At 48.4% G+C, this 21,714-nt stretch overlaps 1 protein-coding gene across 1 annotated transcript in view; it reads right to left on the bottom strand.

The window, feature by feature from the left end:
• Positions 1-21,714, bottom strand: part of LOC119453754 (RNA polymerase II subunit A C-terminal domain phosphatase) — a 99,706-nt gene that overhangs the window by 61,419 nt on the left and 16,573 nt on the right. The window contains exons 6-7 of the mRNA XM_037715812.2: positions 11,319-11,490; positions 6,249-7,256 (exon numbers count right to left, since the gene is read on the bottom strand). Coding sequence (XP_037571740.1) covers positions 6,249-7,256; positions 11,319-11,490 — 1,180 coding nt within the window. The remainder of the gene's footprint in view (positions 1-6,248; positions 7,257-11,318; positions 11,491-21,714) is intronic.

Genomic DNA, 21,714 nt, shown 5'->3' with positions numbered 1-21,714 from the left:
AAGTTCAGAAGTTGTTGCAAAAAAAAAAAAAAAAGCTGCTGAAAGACGTAAAAGTGCCCGTCACAAGGAAACCCTAACTGGTTGTAGCATAAAATAAAAAAACTGCTACATAACTAGACTGCCAAGAAGACACCAAATCACAGACTACAAGCAAAAGTCACAAGTTGTCACATAGTCTTCCACTGCAAAACCAAAAATAAAGCTGGCACTGCCAATTTTGTTTCTGCATTGCTTTGAAAACTTTTGTTGTTGTCTCACTTCTGATAATTTGTGACACACCGTATAGCAGACGCAGAACAATAACAAGATTTTGATATTCAGTTGCTGCGAAACATGTGGTTACCTTTGAATATTCAAAAATATTAAATAGTTCCTTTTCTAACACGAATACAGTCAATGATCGATTGTCCAGATACCCGATTTTTCGGACATGCCCGATAATTCAGGCACCCTCAGTTACCGCCAAGTACCCATAACGTCAATGTATAAAAACATCTGAAATTTTGGCAGAAAAAAATTGGCCACATATCTGCTTTCTTCGCTGCAAATGACGTCAAAAGACGATAGTCTACCCCTGATATGTAACACTGTCTCTTCTCCCCCCTCCCACCCCTCACGCTCTTTCCCTCCCTTCTTACTCCTCCCATGATAGATGCAATGGAGGTTTTGATGAATTCAATTCAAATTTCCCGTGTTCGCCCTGCTCTCACGCCATCTGTTGGGAACTTTTAGTACTGTTGGCTCAAAGCCAGCTACAGAGCCGTGACTTCAGTCAGCTTGTTTTTAACGCGTAGTATCTCTTCGACACCATTTCTTATGCGTTGATTTTTCATTTACTAACGTAAAAACCAGTCCAATGTGTATTCTTAATTAAATGAACACTGCGGGTCACGGTTATGTACATATATTTTGCCTCAAATAGGCCTGAGGTTTTCTTTGCGCTGTATAATGTTGATGTGTATGACCCCGTGCCACCAGTGCTAGTAGCTTGGTTGGTTTTTGCCGGGCAGTTGAATCGAGTGACAGACGGACAGACAGACAAAGTTTTTTCGCGTTTAGGTATCCCAAGAAAGACTATCATCTTTAAAAACCTTCGCTGCCCAATTTTCCGGACATTTTGCCATGGCCGTAGATAGCCACCCCAGCCGCCTTTTGATTATCTTGCCTCCTCAATCAGGCGCTCTCGCACGCAGATCCACTGGCGGCCATAGAAACCACCGCGGCAACGTTAGGCCTAGCTACTTCGACGTTCGCTACCAAGGTTCTTTCTGTTCAGTGCTGTGTTTTATTGTGATAGCAAGTATATGGACACTCCAAGCTCATTTCTGCTGTTGCCGACGTCGTTGCCCGTGATGTCCCGTATAAAATTCAAGAGCGATAACACCGTCGCCGCACACCCTATGCTGTATGTGAGAGCGAAAGTGCCCAAGGGGAGCCAACGATCGCAGCTCAATCTGGCGCCCACAAAAGAGGGAAGCTGAAAGGAAACACACCGCCTACCGTTGCACAAAAGGCCATCGGGGGATGGGACGGACTGGAGAGCGGGGGGGGGGGGGAGGCGGCATTGTTCTGCGACAGCAACTGCGTATTTCGCGACCGCGCATGGGGAACCGACCAACACGGCTCAATCTCGTGCGCGCAGGGAAGAAAGCGGGAAGGCAGCGGGGGAGGGAGGGGCAGTGGCGTTCTACTCGGGCACCAACTGCGTAATTTGCACGGTTGCGCGCGCTTTATCTTGAAAGCGATTTGTGCGTGCGGTGTTCTCGTCGCTCAGTTTGCGCTGAAACGATAAACAGCATGAAGGTCACTTCGCTCGCTGCTGCTGTTGCGCTTCGTGATGCCAGCGTTTTGACAGCTAGTGTTCGCAGTCATTGAGTGTGATTTGTTCATATTTGCCTGTGTGTGCTAACACCATGCTTAATAATTTACATAGTTAGCAAAAGTTTGCAAGTTCATACAGCCGATAAAACTATTATCCTTACTTTGTGTGGCTGTCTACACATTTGCTATCTCAATCGATGGTTTGCCTTTCGGGCGAAACTGTGACTTTTTTAGAGGTCGCCGCGGAAAAAAAATTGCTCGAAATTTTACCCTGCATACTGAACGCACCCCCCTACTTTGCACATATTTATCCAGAAGTGCATTCATTATGCGAGTAAATACAGTGCTCAAGGAGATTGGAGTGTTAGTGTGGTTACACAACATACAAATTTGGGCACGAAAATACAGTTAAACCTGCTTACAGTCGCCGACCGTTTATTCGGACTCGACGGGAACCGCCGAAAAATCCGAATAATCGAGAGTCCGAAAAAAACGATTCGCCAGAAAAAAGTACCTTTACAGTCCCAGTGGAAGGAAAAAATTGTCAATGCGCGACTGTACAGATGCACGCCTAGGCACGATCAGGTCAGCCTGCATTTCCGACAGTGTGTGGCTATCGCTATAGACAGTCTTGTAATTGCCACGTCTCGTCGGCACAGATCGCACGGGAGGCGTCGGAGCCATTTCGCACTACGCGACAACTGGACAAGATCGAACAAGCAAATCAGGCCTAACACACTAAGCAAAAGAGCGAGACTTGAAAGGTAGCTGGAGCGAGACTTGAAAGGTAGCTGTTGACAAGGCCTAGGTCACGTAACAACTGACAACGCATCCTATAAAGACAATGCCGGCGCGCGACGGCTGGGAGCCGAGCAGCTGGCTTGTCGCGAGCAGACGACACCTTGCCGACCGCGCGTGGTCACCACTGCTATATGCAGACGATGACACTCAAGTGGTTTCTTTATCGCTGTTCTGAGATCATGCGAGTCACCTTACGGGGCTTTTTGTCGCTGGTCAGTTTGTTTTAGTACAAAAATTTGCTGGAGAGCTGCAAATTTACGCACGGCGTCAGCGGCGCTGAAACCTACACCGGCGTTCATTTTTTTCCAGGGACGCCGGCGGGAGCTCGCGCTCTCCACCGGCGGACAGCGCGCTGCCGGCTGCTCCCGTTACGCCATTGGCTACGCCAATGGTGTCACGTGACCAGGCGGTAGGTAGGCGAGCGCTCTTGCACGGCACCTGGTCACAACACACAGCAGGGAGGAAAAAGAGCGACGTTCCAGGCATTGTCTATTTAGGAGGCGTTGCAATTGACAACGCAAAGGCCGAGCACCGACTTCCAAGCACACTGGCTTGGCATGGCCTGGCCTGCTGTTTGGTCGCGGTATACAGTCAATGGATACTGGGCTGGCTAAATCCGAAGCACGACAACCAATAGGTGCAGCCAACAAAAGTATAGCCTTCGAGATCGGCAACTGTAACTTGTAGGTGCTCCGTGGATTTAGACACCAGCAATTCAACCATAGCAAGCGCGCCCTTTCAGTGCTGGCAACCTAGCAAAATGTAAACGTCGACTGCTCCAGGCAATCTACAGCGATGCGGTGGCAGAGGTGGAGTGGAATGGCCATAAGACTGAACAAGTAGAAATGCCTCGAGGCCTCCGGCAGGGTTGTCCGCTGTCCCCACTCCTGTTTATGGTATATGTTTCAGGGGTGGTCCAACGTCTCGAGGCCTTGGATTGTGGTTTCACTTTCAGGCACAGGGAAAGCGGGCAGCTGGTGCAGAGACGGTGGCAGGGAAATGACGCGACTGCGACTGAGGTTCAGCGCCACAAAGTGTGTGGTGTTGGTTTGGGGGGCACAAGATGCGCAGCCCGATACAACAGGGCAGCCCAATCCTCAGGAGCACCAGCACAAAATACCTAGGCATCAGACTGACAACGAGCCCAGACTATCTCTCGGCATATGAGAGAGAGATGAGAGGCAAAGCAGCCAGGAATAAGGGAGTTCTGTGCCAGAGGTCCTTGTGGTCGTATAGTAGGTACGAGGTGATGCGAGCGCTGTGGAAGATGGTAGCAGTGAAGGGGCTTACCTACGCTAACGCCGTGCTATGCCTCTCCTCGGGAGTGTGGGAATTCCTGGAGAGGCGCCAGAGAGAGATAGGCAGGCTGGCACCGGGAGTGCGCAGGCTCACACCAGTGGAGGCGATACAGGAAGAGATGGGATGGTCCTCCTTCACGGCGAGAGAGGCGGTGGCAAAGGCGACATACGAGAATCAGCTACTGAGGCTTCCAGGGGAGAATGTCGCACGACCGGTGATGGTTCACACCATCTTCGCTGAGAAGTCGACGAAATGGATGAGAAGAACGGCTGCACTGCGTCGGCATTTTGGGTTACCGACGATCTGTCTAGAGGATGCGGCGCAGAAGCCGAGGGACCCAATGAGCAGGGGAACACGACTTCAGGTGCGACAGAGAGAGGCAGCTGCGTGGCGGAAAGCCGCAGAACAAAAGTCATCCCTCGAGTTGTATCGGAGTGAGAAGCTAGAAATCCGCACCGAGTGCTGCTATGACAACTCGAAGGGAAGTGCACTGCTGGCGGAGGCAAAAGCGGGTGTGCTGCGCACACGCATTTGGAGAGAGCGCTTCACCGAGGGGGTTTCCACAACGTGCGCCCTCTGTGGAGAGTCGGACGAGACACTGTGTCACGTGGTCCTGGAGTGCGGTGGCATCTTTCCAACCCGCACACAGGCGCTGCCTACCGCACTTGGTTTCAAGACGGAGGAGGGTGGGGCCGCGGAGGTGACCAAGAAACGCCTCGAGTTTTGGTGGCAGCATGGAGCGCTGCGCCGATGACTGTGCGAACATTTCTTTTTGTTTCTGAAGTTCACGAAAGGATGTTTCAGTGGTTTTTTTCCTTTCCCTACTTTTTCTTTGTTATGTGGTCACGCCAGTTTGGACAGAGCCAACTACAGCAACCCGATACAAAGGGCAGGACCACCATCACCATCATCAGCGGCCAGCTTGTCGTGACCGTATCGTGGCGTTCGACGCCGCATCTGACCAGGCCGCCGGAGTCCGAAAAATCGAACGGCGCGCTGTAGGGCGTCCGAACTATCGGTCGTGGTTATACATTACTTCAATGGGACGAGTGGCGGTGCCGCAAAGGTGTCCGAATAAACGAGCATGTCCGAATTTTCAGCGTCCGAATAAACGGTCGGTGACTGTATAACGAACCTACCTCCATATAAAGAATTCCTGGATATAACAAATTTTTTCTATTCCCCGCCATTACTCCGTAGAAGCACATGTATTTGAGACCTCTATGTAACGAAGTGGCAGCGGGAGACCCCCTTCAAATAACTAATTTTCCCTGCCGGCAACCTAGAGATTTTGCCCCAAATTTTGTCATTTTTGCGCGAGCAGCAACCGGAAGCACCTTCTCCGCCACGACGGAATGCAAAGTGGCGGCATCGCTCTTGGCGCGCTCGAATTCACGGCGACTGCGAGGCGAGAGCGAGCGCACGTGTGCGTGCGTACGAGCATGCGCGAGGCGGGCCTGCATCCCTTGACCCGGCGATCTTTCCTTTCCCCCTCCCTTCATTCAAACCTGATCCCACCGCTTGCTGCAGCTGGCCAGATCGCCATTGGCATTTCAATATGACCGCCTCCTACGCACTTCGAGCCTAGCTCCCGTAGCTTTGACCATGTGCTGTAGTACGTGTGCTTAGGCATTAGTTTACTAATTTAGTTAAACAGCGAATGTTTACAAGTTTATACGGCCAATAAAACTACTATCCTTACTTCGTATAGCTGTCTGCTAATTTACTGTTGCAATCGATGCTTCGCCTTTCGGACAAAACTGGGACTTCTTTCTTCATCGCAACTTTAGTGTATTGGGAGTAAATCTTGAGTGATAGTCGTATTTCTGTATGAAAGCATGAGATATGCGGTACTGTAAAGGATTTTTTTTCCTCTTTTGGTCACAGAAAACGGGTGCGCGTTACAATTGAGGGCGCGTTAGAATAGAGTAAATACGGTAAGCGTTTCTTTTTCGAATTTTCGTGCTGAACCTCCATATAATGAAATCCACTTTGTAACGAAGTTTTTCGGGAATTTGTCCATTTCATTATATCCAGGTTTAACTGTATATGTTTTTAAAGGTTAGAACTTGCAACTAAAAGGGACAAAGTGAATCTTTTCGTTGTACATAAGATAAAACAGCAATAAAATGATTTTGCGAAACTAGTAGACAGTGCATTTTGTGAAAGATGATAGCACAAAAGGCTCCTCTGAAATATGCAGCACTTCAATAGGCGCAATAATGGTAATGCTGTGCTAACAAAGTGCTCTGTTTCACTCTGTGTGAACTTAGTCAGCAGCAACCATACAAACTTGCCGATTAACACCTGATCATACAGGAACTCACCTGATTCATGGGAACCACTCCTGAGAACACGATGTTGACTCCCTTGAGAACCTTGCGCCGCACGTAGGGAACGACATGCTTGAGGTCTGGAATGCGGCCCCCTTCCTCAGTGGTCATCTGGTCATAGATGGCATAGTAGGCACAGTGGATAGTTCGCAGTATCTCTTCCAGATACAGGAGGTAGTCGTCCGCATCCTCTTCTTCGTCACGCTGCTTCTCGGGACTCTGGTCTCCCGAACCTTCATCGGCGCTACCAGGTCGCTCCGGAGTCTTAGCGGCTGGAGAATCAGGCCCTATGCTGGGGCTACCTCTTGACTTTGCCGTTGCGTCTTCCTTGTTCGCAGAGTCATCTCCCGTTGTGTTTTCCTTGGCAGCCAAGTCATCAGCCGTGGCAGCAGACGACTCTGTGGCACAAGTGGCATCATCTGTCACGACTAGTTTCTCCTGGCTGTTCCTATCCAGCTCTTCGTTGGATGGTACGGATGAAGGAACAGGCCCTTCACCACCAGGGATGCTTTGCATGTTTGTCACATTGTCCTCAGCTTTGCCATTGTCAGCAGTTTCTTTGCTGCCAGGAGCCTCAGTGTCTTTGGCCTCTTCTGCACTGTCTGACTTCTGGTCGGTGCCATCGGGCGGTTCTCCAGATGCAATAGACAGGGGATTGAACTCTGTGCCGTTACTTTCCTTTGGCTTTTCCGCATCTTCCTTCCGGACCCTGCCATCGGCTGTGGCTTCCTTACACTCTTTGGCTGGTGTGTCTGCATCTTCTGTGACGTCTGGCTTCTGGTCTTGACCACCTGATGGCTCTGCGAGTATTTTACTGGCGGAGCCATAACTAGCGTCAGGGTTGTCGCATTGGCTCGGAGAGTCTTCCTGGTGAGCCGAGTCCTCAGCAGTGCCTTCGTCACACCTTAAGGCAAGAGTGTCCCCTCCTGCTGCCTCGGACATCTCGGTTGTGCCGTTACTTTCTTTTGACTTTTCTCTTCTGGGAGCCCCTGCAATGTCTTCCTGAAAAGGACAGAACAGACACTGGTTGTTCCAAAGCACCATCAATTCTCAATGTCTCGTGACTCATTAGAGCTCGTGGCAGCGAACGCATCGACACCTCCTTCGCACTGTGTCTACGGAGCGCCAGCACTAGTGCCGCTTTTGCTATTTTGCGTCGTACATTTGCGGCACGCGTCGAACTCCGTGAGATGTCCAAATTAACTTGTGTGCAGCCACATACTACATAGGAATTAACAAGTTTGATTCCATTAAATAATGCACACGCCTGCTGGGGACCAGAGTACGAGTCCGAATTATCCGATTTAACAACGGTCAAAGTAACAAATTTTTACTGTACTTTCATTTGCACACTCAGACTGATCCCACAACTTGGAGTATTGCCTACTGAAAGCATGCAGTACGCTTCCAACGGCACTACGCTCCATGTGCTGTCAAGCAGATACGTGAAGATGCTTAGCATGATAGGGTATCCAAAGAGGAAACTGAGGGCACAGTGGCAACATTCCTGGAGGAGACAGGTCTGGCATCGCATATAACACTGTGTGGCTGAATGATATAGTTTCAACGGTATGGACAGCTGGGCAAGTTGGTATTGATGCATTCTTGAAAACTGTGTAGTTAAAGACAGCACAAGCACAAGAAATTTGACAAGGCTTGGCCCAGTCAGCAGATAGGTGAAGATGTTTAATGCGATAGGTTTGGCGGTGGTAGCTATGTTTTTCACATGCGCCTGTCCTTGTCAAATTTCTTACGCTTTGTCCCGTCTTTAACTGTGCAGTTTCCAAGAATGACACACTTGCTGTTGCGCACATATTTTTTCGTATTTTGATCACTCCCTTTGTTTTCTAATATTTGTAGTCACACATTTATAGGTATATTCCTTCCTCACTTTTTCCCATCTTCCTTGTGTCTGGTTTATGGTAACGCCCCTCTCCCCAATCTTATATCTTAGCCTGTATTTTTCTCATGCATGCAGGACAGTTCAGGTGTCCACCAGAAAGTGACACAGTTACGATTCCAGCGGCCTTTCATTTCTTTTCTCGTTTTGTTTTTCATACAACGAACTACAACTACTACTACTACTACTACTTAGGCAATATACTGAATGTTGGTGCCAAAAGCTTGAGTTTTCCGGTAATTTATTAGCCGGTAAAAAATAACCACAACTTTTTCTGAATTTTCAATCTCAAACGTGGGTGCCAGGTAATTGTACTAAATGGGAATATAGTTCTCTTGACATTACAACTTCCGTTGACTAGGCACAACACTGTGACGCAGTGAGCAACCCGGTGAGTTACTAGCTCAGAGTTAGGTGCGCTCGTTGGGCAGTTGGTTGAGAGCCGTGTAGCGTCCACAGTGCTGCACGCAGCTTGTGAAACGAAGTCTATCGGTCACTGGAGTTTACTTTAGCCAACAGGATCTAACTTCGTTGTCCTGAGGCAGGGTAGCTAGCTCGTGTGCACCACACTCTGTGCAGCGTAAAAAAAGTAGGTTGGTATGGGGTTTAGGAATTCGGGGAGACATTGGGTTTAACCCGATTCTCCTGAAACATGTTCGAAGTGTAAAAATTGGGTAAAATCGGGTTTTACGCGAAAACAAACAACCCTATGTATATGCAAGTCCACTCAAGAATACAAATATACATCTCTATACCTGAAACAATATACCTATGCAGCACTGTGTCTACAATTGTAGCCACAAAGTTATTTCCTTAGAATAAGTCACATAAGTTTTAAAAAATGTGTCTGACGACATTTGCGACCGAGACCTGTACTACTAAAATTCCCACACAAACCAACGCATTTCATATCTCATTTTATAAAGCAAGAATGTCCTATACAATAGACTTCCGTTAATTCGACTCTGGTTAATTTGATCCCGACCGAAGGTCCTGGCTGGCACTCTTACATTTTTATGGGCCAGCAGTTCCGTTATTTCAATCTCAAAATTGGCCTTCATCGGATAAATTGAACTCGTCTGGTCGGCTTTGCCGCAATACAGCTGTGATATGCAGTGAAGCATACGAAAAATAGAAAGTGGCCAGTGTCACGAGCAACGTACGCGTTCCTCAATTATACAGGCACGCACGCGCCATCTCCGATCACAGTACGAGCACCTATACGCCTAATGAGCATACTGGCAGCCATTCAGAGCTGTTTCTGAAGTTGCTGTGACAATTTGAGCCCTCATTTTACCCGCCATGCGTGTTTCATATATAAGACTGTTAACGGGGCCTAGTACGCATTTCTTAATTATACACGTGCACATGCACTGAGAAGTGGAGAAAAATTATCTGTGTTTTGGGAGAACTAGTGAAAAGAAAGGCGGTAACATGATAAAACTCCAAAAGTCGAGGAAACGTTCGAAGCCAAAAAAAAAGCGGGGATCTATCTAAAGCTCTGTAAGCCTGCCAGTAAACTTATTAGGTGTCTTGGTGGTCACACTGTGACCAGAACAGCGCACGTATGAGTGTAAATTAAAAGGGCCCTGAACCATTTATCGAAGTTGTGAAAGACATTTGAAGTGAAAATATGCTATTTCAGACATACTTTGTTGCAAAAAGTACTTGAATGCGTTTAGCAGAAGCTGAGTTATTAGCATTCAAACATGGCCTTCGCTGTGCTTCCCTTCCTTCTTCAATGCCTTGCACTGTGAAGGTTGCGGCGGAGTGGGGCGGGGCCGCAACGCTCCGCCTTCGAAATGTCACCGTGGTGCGCAGTTCAAATTTCATTTTGGATGTTAACATAGACACCATGACTTCCGATTTTAGTGCCTATGATGTGCTAAATGTAAGCCAAATACAGTTGTCTTCAGCGAGCAGCAGTGCGCTTAGCCAGCGGACTCGTGGTGGCACGCTGCAGCGGCCGCGATGTAGCCGACCACAGCGACCAATCGCAGCCACATATTGGAATGTGCTTTATTACAAAATAAAGCACACAGAAAAGAGTGAGGAGCATGGCTTCCGTTGAAACAAATTGAAATGAGATCGTTTGAGAGAAAGGTGACTTCGCGCTCCGCTTGCGAGCTCCATGCACCGCGTACGACAGCAAAACTTGGCTGCGATGTTCACAGCAGTATAAGCTACCCGAAGACTATGCTATTTCGCCAAGCCCGAGGAGTGTTTCAGGGCCCCTTTAAGGAACACGTGCTATGTCCCATAACAGCGCCACCGTTCCACGTTTGGTATGCATCACCGCATGACAGGGCTGTAATGTGGCGAAGCGAACTTTAGAAGCAAATACTGCCAAGTGAATTAAAAGCGGCATGCTTCGCCGTTTTTTCTGCCTTTTGTTTAATTCAACCCGCCGGATCATTCAATCAGCTTCGTCCATCCCGTCACCATCGAATTATTGGAAGCCGACTGTAAATCATAAGAAGCTGTTCTTGATTTTTTTCTAGTTCACACTAAATGTTAACTATCATTCAGTAACACATGGTCAAAATCAGGCAGTGCAATGCTGCAACTAACACATACGATGCGGCAGTTAAGAACTCCTATCCAGCACCCCCTCTCCCCTTCCGGAAACACTCCAAACTGGCCGCAATATTTAATCGCTGCAGTCAAGCAGCCACGTCTACACTCAACCAACACCACTGACTCCTACGCCCTCCTATATGTGCACACAACATGCTTGGTTGGTCTTGGTCAAAGGCCAAAGACAACCAAGCTGTCATAGCATGCCAGCGAGGAGCAGGGTGCTGCAACATGCTAGCTGTGACGTAGGCAAAATGTCACCTGAGGAAGCGCAGCAACATGCGTGCTGCAGCCTCCCAGTTTTAGTTTTGTGCACTTTGATAGTCGCATTTCATTGTGCCCCAATTTGGCGCATAATTGCATTTTTCCAGATACGAAAGTTGATATTACTTGTAAGAGAGCTCGTTTATGGTGAGCCTGCTGAAATTAAATGTTTAAAAGTAAATAAGACTTTTTGTTAATTAACAACTAATTACAATTGTCATCACTGACGACATTTCTCCAAAGGTGCCGTTCTTTTATTTCAAAATAGCTATTTTTAATATCAACGTTTTCATAGAAACACTCAGTATGTCAACTGCCCATACCGCTGTAGGGAAACACGTGGATTCGTGCTGAGCACATGGCGGTGCATTTATGTCGCCCGTCTTGTCGAAGAACAGGTACGGCTTCACCGGCACCATGTTGGGCGCGAAGTTCCACACGTCCTCGCGGTCATCTATGATGCACACCATGGAGTCTCCACAAGGGAACAGTGCTCTGAAATGAAAAAATAGGAAACGCATTCAGAAATGCCAAGTGCGCATAGTTTTATTTTGTTTGCTGCTGACTGCTTTGACAGAATTATCACTCTTGTCACATTACCGCTTTTGCACGAGCAGTGCTTCCTGTGTTGAAAACTTTATTAACACTGCTACCAAAGCAACAGCAACACATGCCCGCCTAATAATATTGTACTTATGATGCCAACAGTCGACTACATCCATTGTTCAGGAAAATGTCATGATGCATATAGACAAAGTGTAAGGTTGAAGATTAATATGCAGAAGAAAAAGCTAATGATTAGGCATGTGCGAATACTCAGACATCACCGAATCAAATCAAACAGTGATCGAACATATACAAGGTGCTACCCAAAAGTTCCGGGAATTCAGTCGTAAAAAAAATGTGTTCACCATAACGCCTAATCAGCACTGTCTCGTTCAATGTAGTCCCCTTGAGCATGTATACACCGATCCCAGCGTTTCTGCCACGATTCCATGCATTCGTGGAACTCTCCAGGCAACAGTGTGTTGAGGCGCGCCTGCGTTTTTCAACAGTGTGAAACAGACGTCCTTTCAACCTCAACTTCAACTGTGGGAACAAAAAAAAGTCACAAGGGGCAAGGTCAGGCGAATAGGATGGGTGCGGAAGTACTGTGATTTGTTTTGAAGTCAGCAACTGTCAAACAACGAGTGATGTGTGAGCAGGCACATTGTCGTGATGAAGAATCCAGTTCTTCTTCCACTTCTCCGGACATTTGCGACGAATGCTCTCTCTTAAGCGCCTCAAACCGTCACAGTAAAGCTTGCTATTAATGGTTTGTCCAGGAGGTACGAATTCCTTGTGAACAATTTTATGTAGGTCAAAAAAAAAAACTATGTGCATGGACTTCACCTTGCCACGAACTAACTGGTTTTGTGGCCGCGGGGAATTTGGCTATTTCCATTGCGACGACTGCTGTTTTGTTTCAGGGTCGTCGCCATCAACCGATGTCTCATTCCCGGTTATTACACTGGAGAGGAATGTGAGATTGTCTCTGACTTGTTGCTTCAGTTCCGTACAGACAGAAACACGATGTTTGTCACTGAGCAGTCTTGGCACAAATTTTGCAGAAATGCGCCTCATGTTCGAAACATCTGGCAAAATTTGGTGAACTGTGCCGTATGATTGTCCTACAATGTCGCAGAGATCCTTTTTCCAATGTCGCAGAGTTCCAAGGATAGCCTTACGAACTTTCGCTATCGTTTCCGGGATTGTGCTCGTTGACGGGTGTCCAGAACGTTCATCGTCGTCAACACACATTCGATCCTCTTTAAAGCGTTTAAGCCACAAAAAAATCCTACATTGGCTCATGGCGTTCACTCCAAGAGCGTCCTCTAGCATACAATGAGTTTCTGCTGCAGTTTTGCCAAGTTTAAAACAAAACTTGATGCAAATCCTTTGCTCCTTGAAATATGCCATATTGGTTGCTAAGAAATGCGCCAAATCAGTGAAACATTGCGTTGCAAAACAATACTTCTTCTTAGATGCAAGTCATTCAGCACAATGATCCGCAAGGCATACTGCTAGCCACATCTAGAGGCGGGAATGTGTACTAGACTCAGTTGGCCCGTGGTTTTTAATTTACCGGAACTTTTGTGTAGTACTTCGTAATTCAATTCGCTCGATTTGTGAATTCAATATCTACTATTCGATTTTGCAAATATTCAGTATATTCGACGTATAGACCTGCGCAATGCCATGCAGCACATCGTGCTTGTTGCGCGCTCGATGCGGCGCAAGTGAGCACTTCACTTTGTCGGCGCAAGAGGAGCGCCGAGTGCGCCGCAAGCAAACTGCCCCAGCCGACCTGATTGCAGACATTGTCCCAGCGAGCGCTTCTGCCCTACCACATGTGCTACGTGCGGAGCGGTTGTCGAGTCACTTGATGCATGGTCCATGCTTCCGTCTATCGCGAAGATTGGCCATATGATAACCCACCTGCCATAAAGAAGGAAAAGCCCCTCTGTATTTTAGGGGGAAACTGCAAAGCTAAACTTTCTATGCTTCTGTCTATCGCGCAGATTGACCATATGATAACCCACCTGCCATAAAGAAGGAAAAGCCCCTCTGTATTTTAGGGGGAAACTGCAAAGCTAAACTTTCTATGCTTCTGTCTATCGCGCAGATTGACCATATGATAACCCACCTGCCATAAAGAAGGAAAAGCCCCTCTGTATTTTAGGGGGAAACTGCAAAGCTAAACTTTATATGCAATAAAAAATTGCGATAAAACACAGGTCTCAATGCTTATTGCATTAGCATCGACATTTCGAGATGAGTTCTACCGTAAATTTTTTTGCCTGATGTTGTCATGTAACATGTGAACTTAGGAACTAGCATGTGGCTAAAGAAACCCTAGTAGGCTACCTAATGGCGTCAAGGCTGCCATATTCGAGACCCCAGCTATGGTGGTTCCTACCGGCGACAACTTATCTTTTTTGTCTACATTCATTTTCCCACTTCATCATTATTTTCCACATTTCAATTTCAGCCACAGCCAATTACTCCTATGCTCCCCTTGGCCTCACTGCCTGCTGGCTTTATATATGTCCGTTGGCAGTGACACTCGCCTCCTGGCGGGATGGTAACGGGACAGTTAATTTCTTCTATCTCCTCCAATAATAAATCACATTGAAAAATTATTTAGGTAGAACACTCCTTAGCGCTTTATAGCTTCCAGTGTACAGGGTGCAAGAGCTATTTGAGAACACAGTGTTGGCTCCCAGGCAGAGAAGAATATCTCCAGCAAAAACAGACATATTTTCCCAAAACTTTGAGAAATAGTTCTCTTATGGTTTATTTCCACAATTACTCAATGAATCCACCATCCGCAGCAATAACCGGTTCAATTCGGCTTCAGAAACGGCTGCATGCACGGATCAGGTGATCCTTAGAGATGTTGGCTATTGAGTCAGCAATGGCAGCCTTCAGCAAGTCTTTTGTATTACAGTGTAGGCCGCTTATAACGTAAGTCCCCGGAGTCACGAATATCCGCACTATAAGCGGTAACGCACAATAACCAAAGCAACAGTTTTCAAGTCCCGCACATATGCAAAACATGTGCACCGAGCTGCCACGCGTATGTGACAGTCGAGGAATGCAGCTAGAACGTTTGCATTGAATTTACAGTCGAATCTCGTTAATTTTGAACCTAATCACGCGGCGGCGCCTCCGACCGGCATTGCTCCGGCACCGCCATAGAGTAAAAGCTTCGGAGAGACCCCTCAATGTCGCACGCGAACAAAACAAAGAAAAAAAGAAAGAAAGAAAAAAAAGAGAAAAAATGCAGCGGAAATTTCACCCTCTCTCAAATGGTAAGGTCGCCTATTCTGCGTTGCGCCGGAACATGCGTGTATGTGCCGACGTCTCAGCCACGCTACCATAGCCACGCGTAGAAAATGGCAGTGAAACCTTCTTTCTCCTTTAAGCTTCCTCTACTTTCTAGTCACGTGTCGACCTTGCACGCTGCGGCTACAGCGCAGATGGAAGCAGCGGCGCTGTCCCAGGCCAGCCAACGAAACTGCCCACGCCGGCAAACGCCCGCTTCCCGATAACGGCAGAAAACTAAACTTCGGGGAGCTGGCGCCGGGCTGGCTGGAGCGGCGGCGCCTACACGGCGGCGGGCGCGCACGGTGACAGTCGAAAGTGAGGGAGCTACGAGGGAAGGCGAGCGGAGACACCGAAACAGCGGAGTTGTTGAGATGAAATCCGCTTTCCTGCTGCCCTCCTCGCTCACATTCAACGGTCTCCGCGTGCGCCCCCTTCGCCGTGCCGTGCCGGCGTCGCCCGCTCCCTAAGTTTCGTTTACTGCCGTTATCGTGAAGCGAGCACTGGCCGGCGTTGGCAGTTTCGTGGCACTCGCTCGCTATGTGCGCCGTGATATTTCACGACTCGCACTCAAGATTCTGATTTCAGCCTCACTGGCTGTTCGTTCGCACCACGTGCCCTTCTCTTCCACTTCGTCTCTCTTTCTTCCTCGAGCACTCCTTGGGGCGCCCGTTTGAAGGGAGCGTTCGCCGTCTCCGCTGACTTCCGTACTCCCAGGCAGCCGCACTCCAACCGGTATTTCGTTTCCCGCAACTGCACTATAAGCGACACGTGTATACATGGAGTGCTATGGAAAAATTAACGGGAGTTTGAAAAGACTGCACTATATCCGTTGCTGCACTATAAGCGGTTACGTTATAAGTGGTCTATACTGTATGTGGCTGTTTGTTGGCCTCTCTCTCAACGACGCCCCAGACATAGCAGTTGAGCGGATTTAAATCTGGAGAACTAGGAGGCCACAAGTTGGGAGTGACGTGGTCATAGAAGTTGGCAGCCAGCCACTCCTGGGTGACACAGGTGGTGAGGGCGGGAGCCGAATCTTGCTGAAAGACATCAGGTCTTCCTTTCAAAACAGTCTCTATCCAGGGCTTTACAAGGGTGGCAAGCACCTCCATGTACGCGACAGCATTAACGCGGAGTCCTTCTGCACAAAAAAGTGTGGGGGCATGGCGTTACCCTCGTCATTGATGAGGGCTAACAGCATTACAGACGAAGGAAATTTTGTGTGCATAACTGTAGGCACCCTCATCAGCGCTTGCGCAAAGCCACCTGCCGTTATGGCGGTTCAACTTTTTGATTTTGGTCAAAGTTCTTTTCATCTGAAAAAAAAAAAAAAAGAGCATTCCAGGCTCCTCAGCTCTCTTCAGCTGGTTAGCAAGCGTGTGGACCGCAGCAGACGATTCTCCAGAGTTTTATCGGGCATGAACTGCCCCCTCCTCATGACATAAGAATGTTACCTGAAGTCCTCATGCACAGCAAGCCTGACGGTCGACTCTGCGACTTGGTGCCCCTTTGCAATGGCCCCGCATTGACTTTCCTGGGTCGTCACTCACGATGACTTGCAGCCGCCGTAGAAAATCAAGGGTTCTGAAGACGTCTGACTGCTCACTGTGCTTTTTCCTATTTGCCACAGATGCCACGTCACCACCAGAACACATCAGTTCTGTCCGCACCTTGTAAATGAAAGACTTCGCTACGTTCAGAAAGGTGGCAATTTCCAAGTCCCTGTGGTGTGTGGCTAGGGCGACGACGAATGCATGGCGTTCCATTTCCTGTGTCAACCTGTAAGCTTCCATCTTTGAACAAACTGCGCAGTATGAATGATAAGGGGTCAACCAACAAGAAGCCGCACGCCTAGATAGATATGATGAGCCTGCTGGTGCCTATGGCTATAAGGAATAGTGTTCTCAAATACCTCGCGCACCCAGTATAACCAACCTCTTAAATGGGGCATGGTGAGGGGCCCTTCAACGGGTCAATGGAGTCCCTAATATGAACATAAACTCAGCATGCCTATATTTCAACAAAATACATACAGTCAAACTTTGTTAATATCAAGTTGGCCGGGAACGACGTTTAGATACACACTTAACTATGCACGAATTAACCGCCAATGCCAGTTTAGCGGCTACTTACCGGCCGGAAAAGAACTATGTCACGATGCTCTCAAACACACACACTCAGACAGGTTTTATCTGCGGGTAGGCAGCAAAAAATCGGTAATCTTCAATAGCCGCTGTGGCGGCCTTGCTGCGACGACAGCATCGATGGCATCTTCGAACTCGATAAGGCCGCAAGCCAGTTTGTCCACGAGGCCCCGCTTACTAACTAAATTAACAAGCACAGTGTAACGCGTGCGCAGGTAAACATGAACACATCTCACTCGATGGCTGCGGAAATTCACTCTCAAAACACTGGAGTGAGGAGGCGCGGCTGCAGCAGTGAGCGTGCTGCCTTTCGCTTCAACGCGAATTAGGCGTCGAAAGCACAGCACATATGAAGCTACTGGCACTAGTTGCACTTTGTCTGCAGATCGCTTTGAAGGTTAGGATTGCGGGGGCGCGCACTTTTTCCACGCCACAGATTGCTTTCAAGACAGCGAGCCTGCGCGGCTGCCGCTGAAGTAAACCGCTCCCTTTCTCGCATTCCCCGCCGTGCCTCGCGTGCAACAGAAGCGCGTTTCTGCCCCGCCCATGGAGTTTTTTGTCCTTCCTCCATGGCCCCGCCTTTCTCCCTCGCGCGTGCGACATTGAGTCAGCGGACCCTCGCAAGCTTTCACTCGCACATACAGCGTACGGTGCGCAGCGACGATGTAGCCATGTTTGGACTATGATTATACGGAACCTCAAAGCGACGTCCAAGGTGACGGCAGAAATGCACTTTGCAATAAAATGTGCTTCTGTGTGGTTACTACTTGAATTCGACGGCGAGAGCGAATTCGCACCTCCTACCGGCGGCTTCTTTGTGCTACCGGGAGCAAATCTCAAAGGCCATGCTTTCGTGCGCGGCTATCGGCAACAGCTGTATGAGCAGGAAATACGTCATGATGGCCATGCTTCAATGATAAACTTTTTAGAGCGCAAACATGTATGCACCAACTAGGCCCACAGAAAGTTCTTCTAAGGCATGTTTTAAGTTCCCTATCGCTCGCGACTGTCGTCCGGGCGTCGTAACTCAGCAATTGAATGTCTGCGCACATGAGATTTTGCCGATTTTGTGCCTGTGCATGTAGATAAGAAACAAAAATAGTACGCACTAACTGTTTGGTCGGCAATGAGTGACTACGGCTTAAGCGATCAGCCAATACATGGGCAGTGATGCTACTGCGGACTTATGATTTGGAGCAATTTTTGGAGCATCAGAAATTTCATTTTGGAGCACTTTGGAGCAGGCAATTTTGGCATTTTGGAGCAGCTTATTTTTCACATCCTGAAGTATTTCAAAAAAGCGAGTTGCAATTTACATTCAAATACCTGAATAATTCTTATGTTCTCACGAGAAGCTTCGTAAACATTTCCATCTATTGCAGATCTCGTGGAGAAAAAAAATGCACTTGTGTGCATGCGACACACACAGACACAAATTGATATCATTTAGTATATTGCTAGTTTTCCCAGATGTCATCGGTAATATCCAGAAACAGAAATCATGGACACATTGGCGGCACGCAGTTATTATAACCACGTCATGCTCCGCTTCAAACAAGCTACTAGCTGCGTTTCCGGAGTAGATAACGTCCGCCGATGAATCGCCAATTAACCTTGAAGCCGCGAGCCTCGGAAGAAACCGCACTTTGCCGTCGAGCCGCCTTGCAAGGCAGACGCCGCGTCGGCGCCGTGCGCGGCACTGCTAAAGTCACTGGAACCTGGAACTTGGAAAGTACTGCAACCGCCGGAGCGAGCACAGGCAACACTGCGCGGAAAAGACGAGCAGCTCTTCCTCGGGTTTTCTAGGCTTGCTACAGTGAAGAATAGCACAATGGCTGCCGCAGTGGGCCCCGTGAAATCCACAAACAAAACTGCATTTCGTTTAGCTAGATACGATGTAAATTACAAGTACAGTAGCCGACGGATTTTTCTGACTCCAAAAATTCGGACTTGTTGGATATTCCGGACTTCATCGATGTACCGGCAGGATTACCATAGAGCTGATGCATTTTCGCGAGCGATTTTTCGGACGAATCTAGGTGGCAATGTTCAATTTTCCGGACTAAATCGCTCGCTCCAAGCCACGCTACCTGATCTTGGAGGCCGCCATGTTGGATTTTCCGCTGGCTTGGCTTCCAGTGCCCCCCTGTATAGCCTTCAAGATCAGTAGACACACGCTATTTCCTCGTCTCCGAGGCCATGCCCGTTCTTCCTTGGCCGACAAAACGTTCTAAAAAGCTGCACTTGCTTTTATTTTTGTTTTTTGTTTTTTTGTTCGGTCCGTACGCTGTGTGCGGGTGAAAGCTTGCGAGGGTCAGCCAGCAACCGCAATTTATTCTCACGCACGCGAGAGAGGAAGGCGGCCGGAGGCGTGCGCGGACTTCGCTCGGGGGGCACGGGGAGAAGGCGGCGGAGACGGTGGGGAGTTGCATTCTGCTCTTGCGGCTGCCGAAGGAGCTGCCGCGCAGGCACCGTATCTTGAAAGCGATCTGCTATGTGGCCGAAGTGTGCGCCCGCGATCTGCGATGGGTACAAAGGGCGTGCGCCGAGTGCCACTAGCTTCGTATGCGCCGCTTTTTTTTTTTTTTTTGACGTTCGCGTTGAAGTGAGAGAATAGACAGCGCGAAGGTCAATATGCCTGCGGTCATCGAGCGAGATGTGTTTATGTAACATGTGCGCGCGTGACACCGTGCTTATTTAGTTAGTAAGCGCATATTTACAAGGGAGTGGATATTCGCCCGGCAGCCGGCCGAACAGTGTGAGCGGAAGCTTGCCGGCCGTGTCTCCTCATTGGCTTGCTGCGGTCACGTGATTAGTGCCGGCACGCTGCACGGGGAAACGTGTTTTCCTGCGGGTCCATTCGAACCGCGGACGCATTTATGAACGACGGAAATCCACGTTAACTACGCCTGATTACGCCAACATCAAACACCGTGAAGATGGCATCGTCCGAAGACGACGATTTCGTGCAGGCGCGACCACCGCGTGCTCGATCGTCTGCAAATGGTGGCGAATGTGGCAGTTCCCATCCTCAGGACGATTGTTCGGCTGCACACCATTCACTTTTCAGATGAGCATCCATAGAGAAAGCCTATGTGAGGCGTCAACCGTCGATAGAGACCCTTGCCGAAGCTAGCAGGGGTGTCTCAACACCATCATGGCTAGTTAGCATTTGAATTTACCAAACACATCTGTATTCATGACAAATTTATAACTGTGGGCTGATTCATGGCAGCTTTTATCGTTGCTCCTGTTGCTGTATGACAAATTGGACTAAATAGAATGATTCACTGAACTAGTAACATATTTGATGCATTGGAACTGTGCATGAGTAACCTACCATAGCTTTCCAGCAGCATTGCAAAGCTGAGAAGGAACATAACACCTGGAATAGTGCTGTTTTGTGGTTTGGGTGTATCACAGCAATTTATCTAGTAGGTTTGGAGTCCCCTGAACAAGTACGAAATGCCGGCACTACACACATAGCGAAAGGACACTGTATGCCTGTAAATGCACAACCAGGCCATTTGTCCCATATCACAGCATGTTTTCAATTGAGCTAGAATATGCCCTAGCTAAACCAAGCTGCCGGCAAATAATTATCCTGGCACACAACGCCGGCACTCTTCACTTGACGGAGGATATGACGTGGCTAAACCAAGCAGCCGGCAAATAATTATCCTAGCACAAAATGCCGGCACCCTTCGCTCGACGGCAGCTCGCGAAGGACAACTGCCAGTGAGAGCATGACCAGGTTACTTAATTGTGCCGTCACAGCGCGTTTAAAGTAGACCTAGAATTTGACCTATAGTTAAACCAAGCTGCCGGCAAATAATTATCCTAGCGCAAAAGGCCAGCACTCTAAACCAAGCTGCCGGTAAATAATAGCTCCTAGTGCAAAATGCCGGCACTCACTCTTCACTTGACGGAGGATATGCCGTAAACAGCCGGCAAATAATTATGCCGGCACTGTTCGCTCGACGGCAGCTTGCGAAAGAAAACTGCCGGCAAAGCGCATTCTCGTGCAGCATGCCGGCACTAATCACGTGACCGCAGCAAGCCAATTAGGAGACACTGCCGGCCAGCTTCCGCTCGCGCCGTTCGGCCGGCTGCCGAGCGAATATCCACTTCCTATTTACAACTTTATACGGCCGATAAAACTAACACCCTCACTTCGTACCGGTGTCTATTAATTGGCTATCGCAATCGATGCTCCGCCTTTTGGGCTAAAGTGCGACATTTTTCTTAAGCCCGCTCTAAGCCTCATAACATTCTTTCTCGGGGGGGGGGGGAGTTTCTCGGACTGTTTGGTTTTTCGGACTGCTCGATTTTGCAGTCCCCGCGAAGTCCGGAAAATCGGTCGGCTACTGCACTCGGAAAGTGAAGCATTCAATTGTGCGCCACCAGTTCTAAATGCAAAGCGATCCCGATGCTCGTGTGTCACACAGGAGTTTTTTTTTTTTTCGTATGACTAGGTATCAAGCGCTGCCACAAAATCGTTATTGTTACATTCTTGCTTTCCAACGTGGCTACTGATTTAACCGCGCACGAAATGTTTCATACAGATCTATTTCTACTAAAATAAACGGTCCCTGACTGCACTACAAGAAAAGGGATGCTAAAACAGAATTATCCAGGTCATGTTTGTGTTGTTTTGAACAACACACCGAGAAAATCTATATTTTAATTTTCAACATTGACAGGT

The sequence above is a fragment of the Dermacentor silvarum genome, chromosome 5 (assembly GCF_013339745.2).
Source record: "Dermacentor silvarum isolate Dsil-2018 chromosome 5, BIME_Dsil_1.4, whole genome shotgun sequence".
NCBI lineage: Eukaryota > Metazoa > Arthropoda > Arachnida > Ixodida > Ixodidae > Dermacentor > Dermacentor silvarum.
Note: the sequence above shows the minus strand (reverse complement) of the source record. Positions and strands in the feature narration are given on the sequence as shown.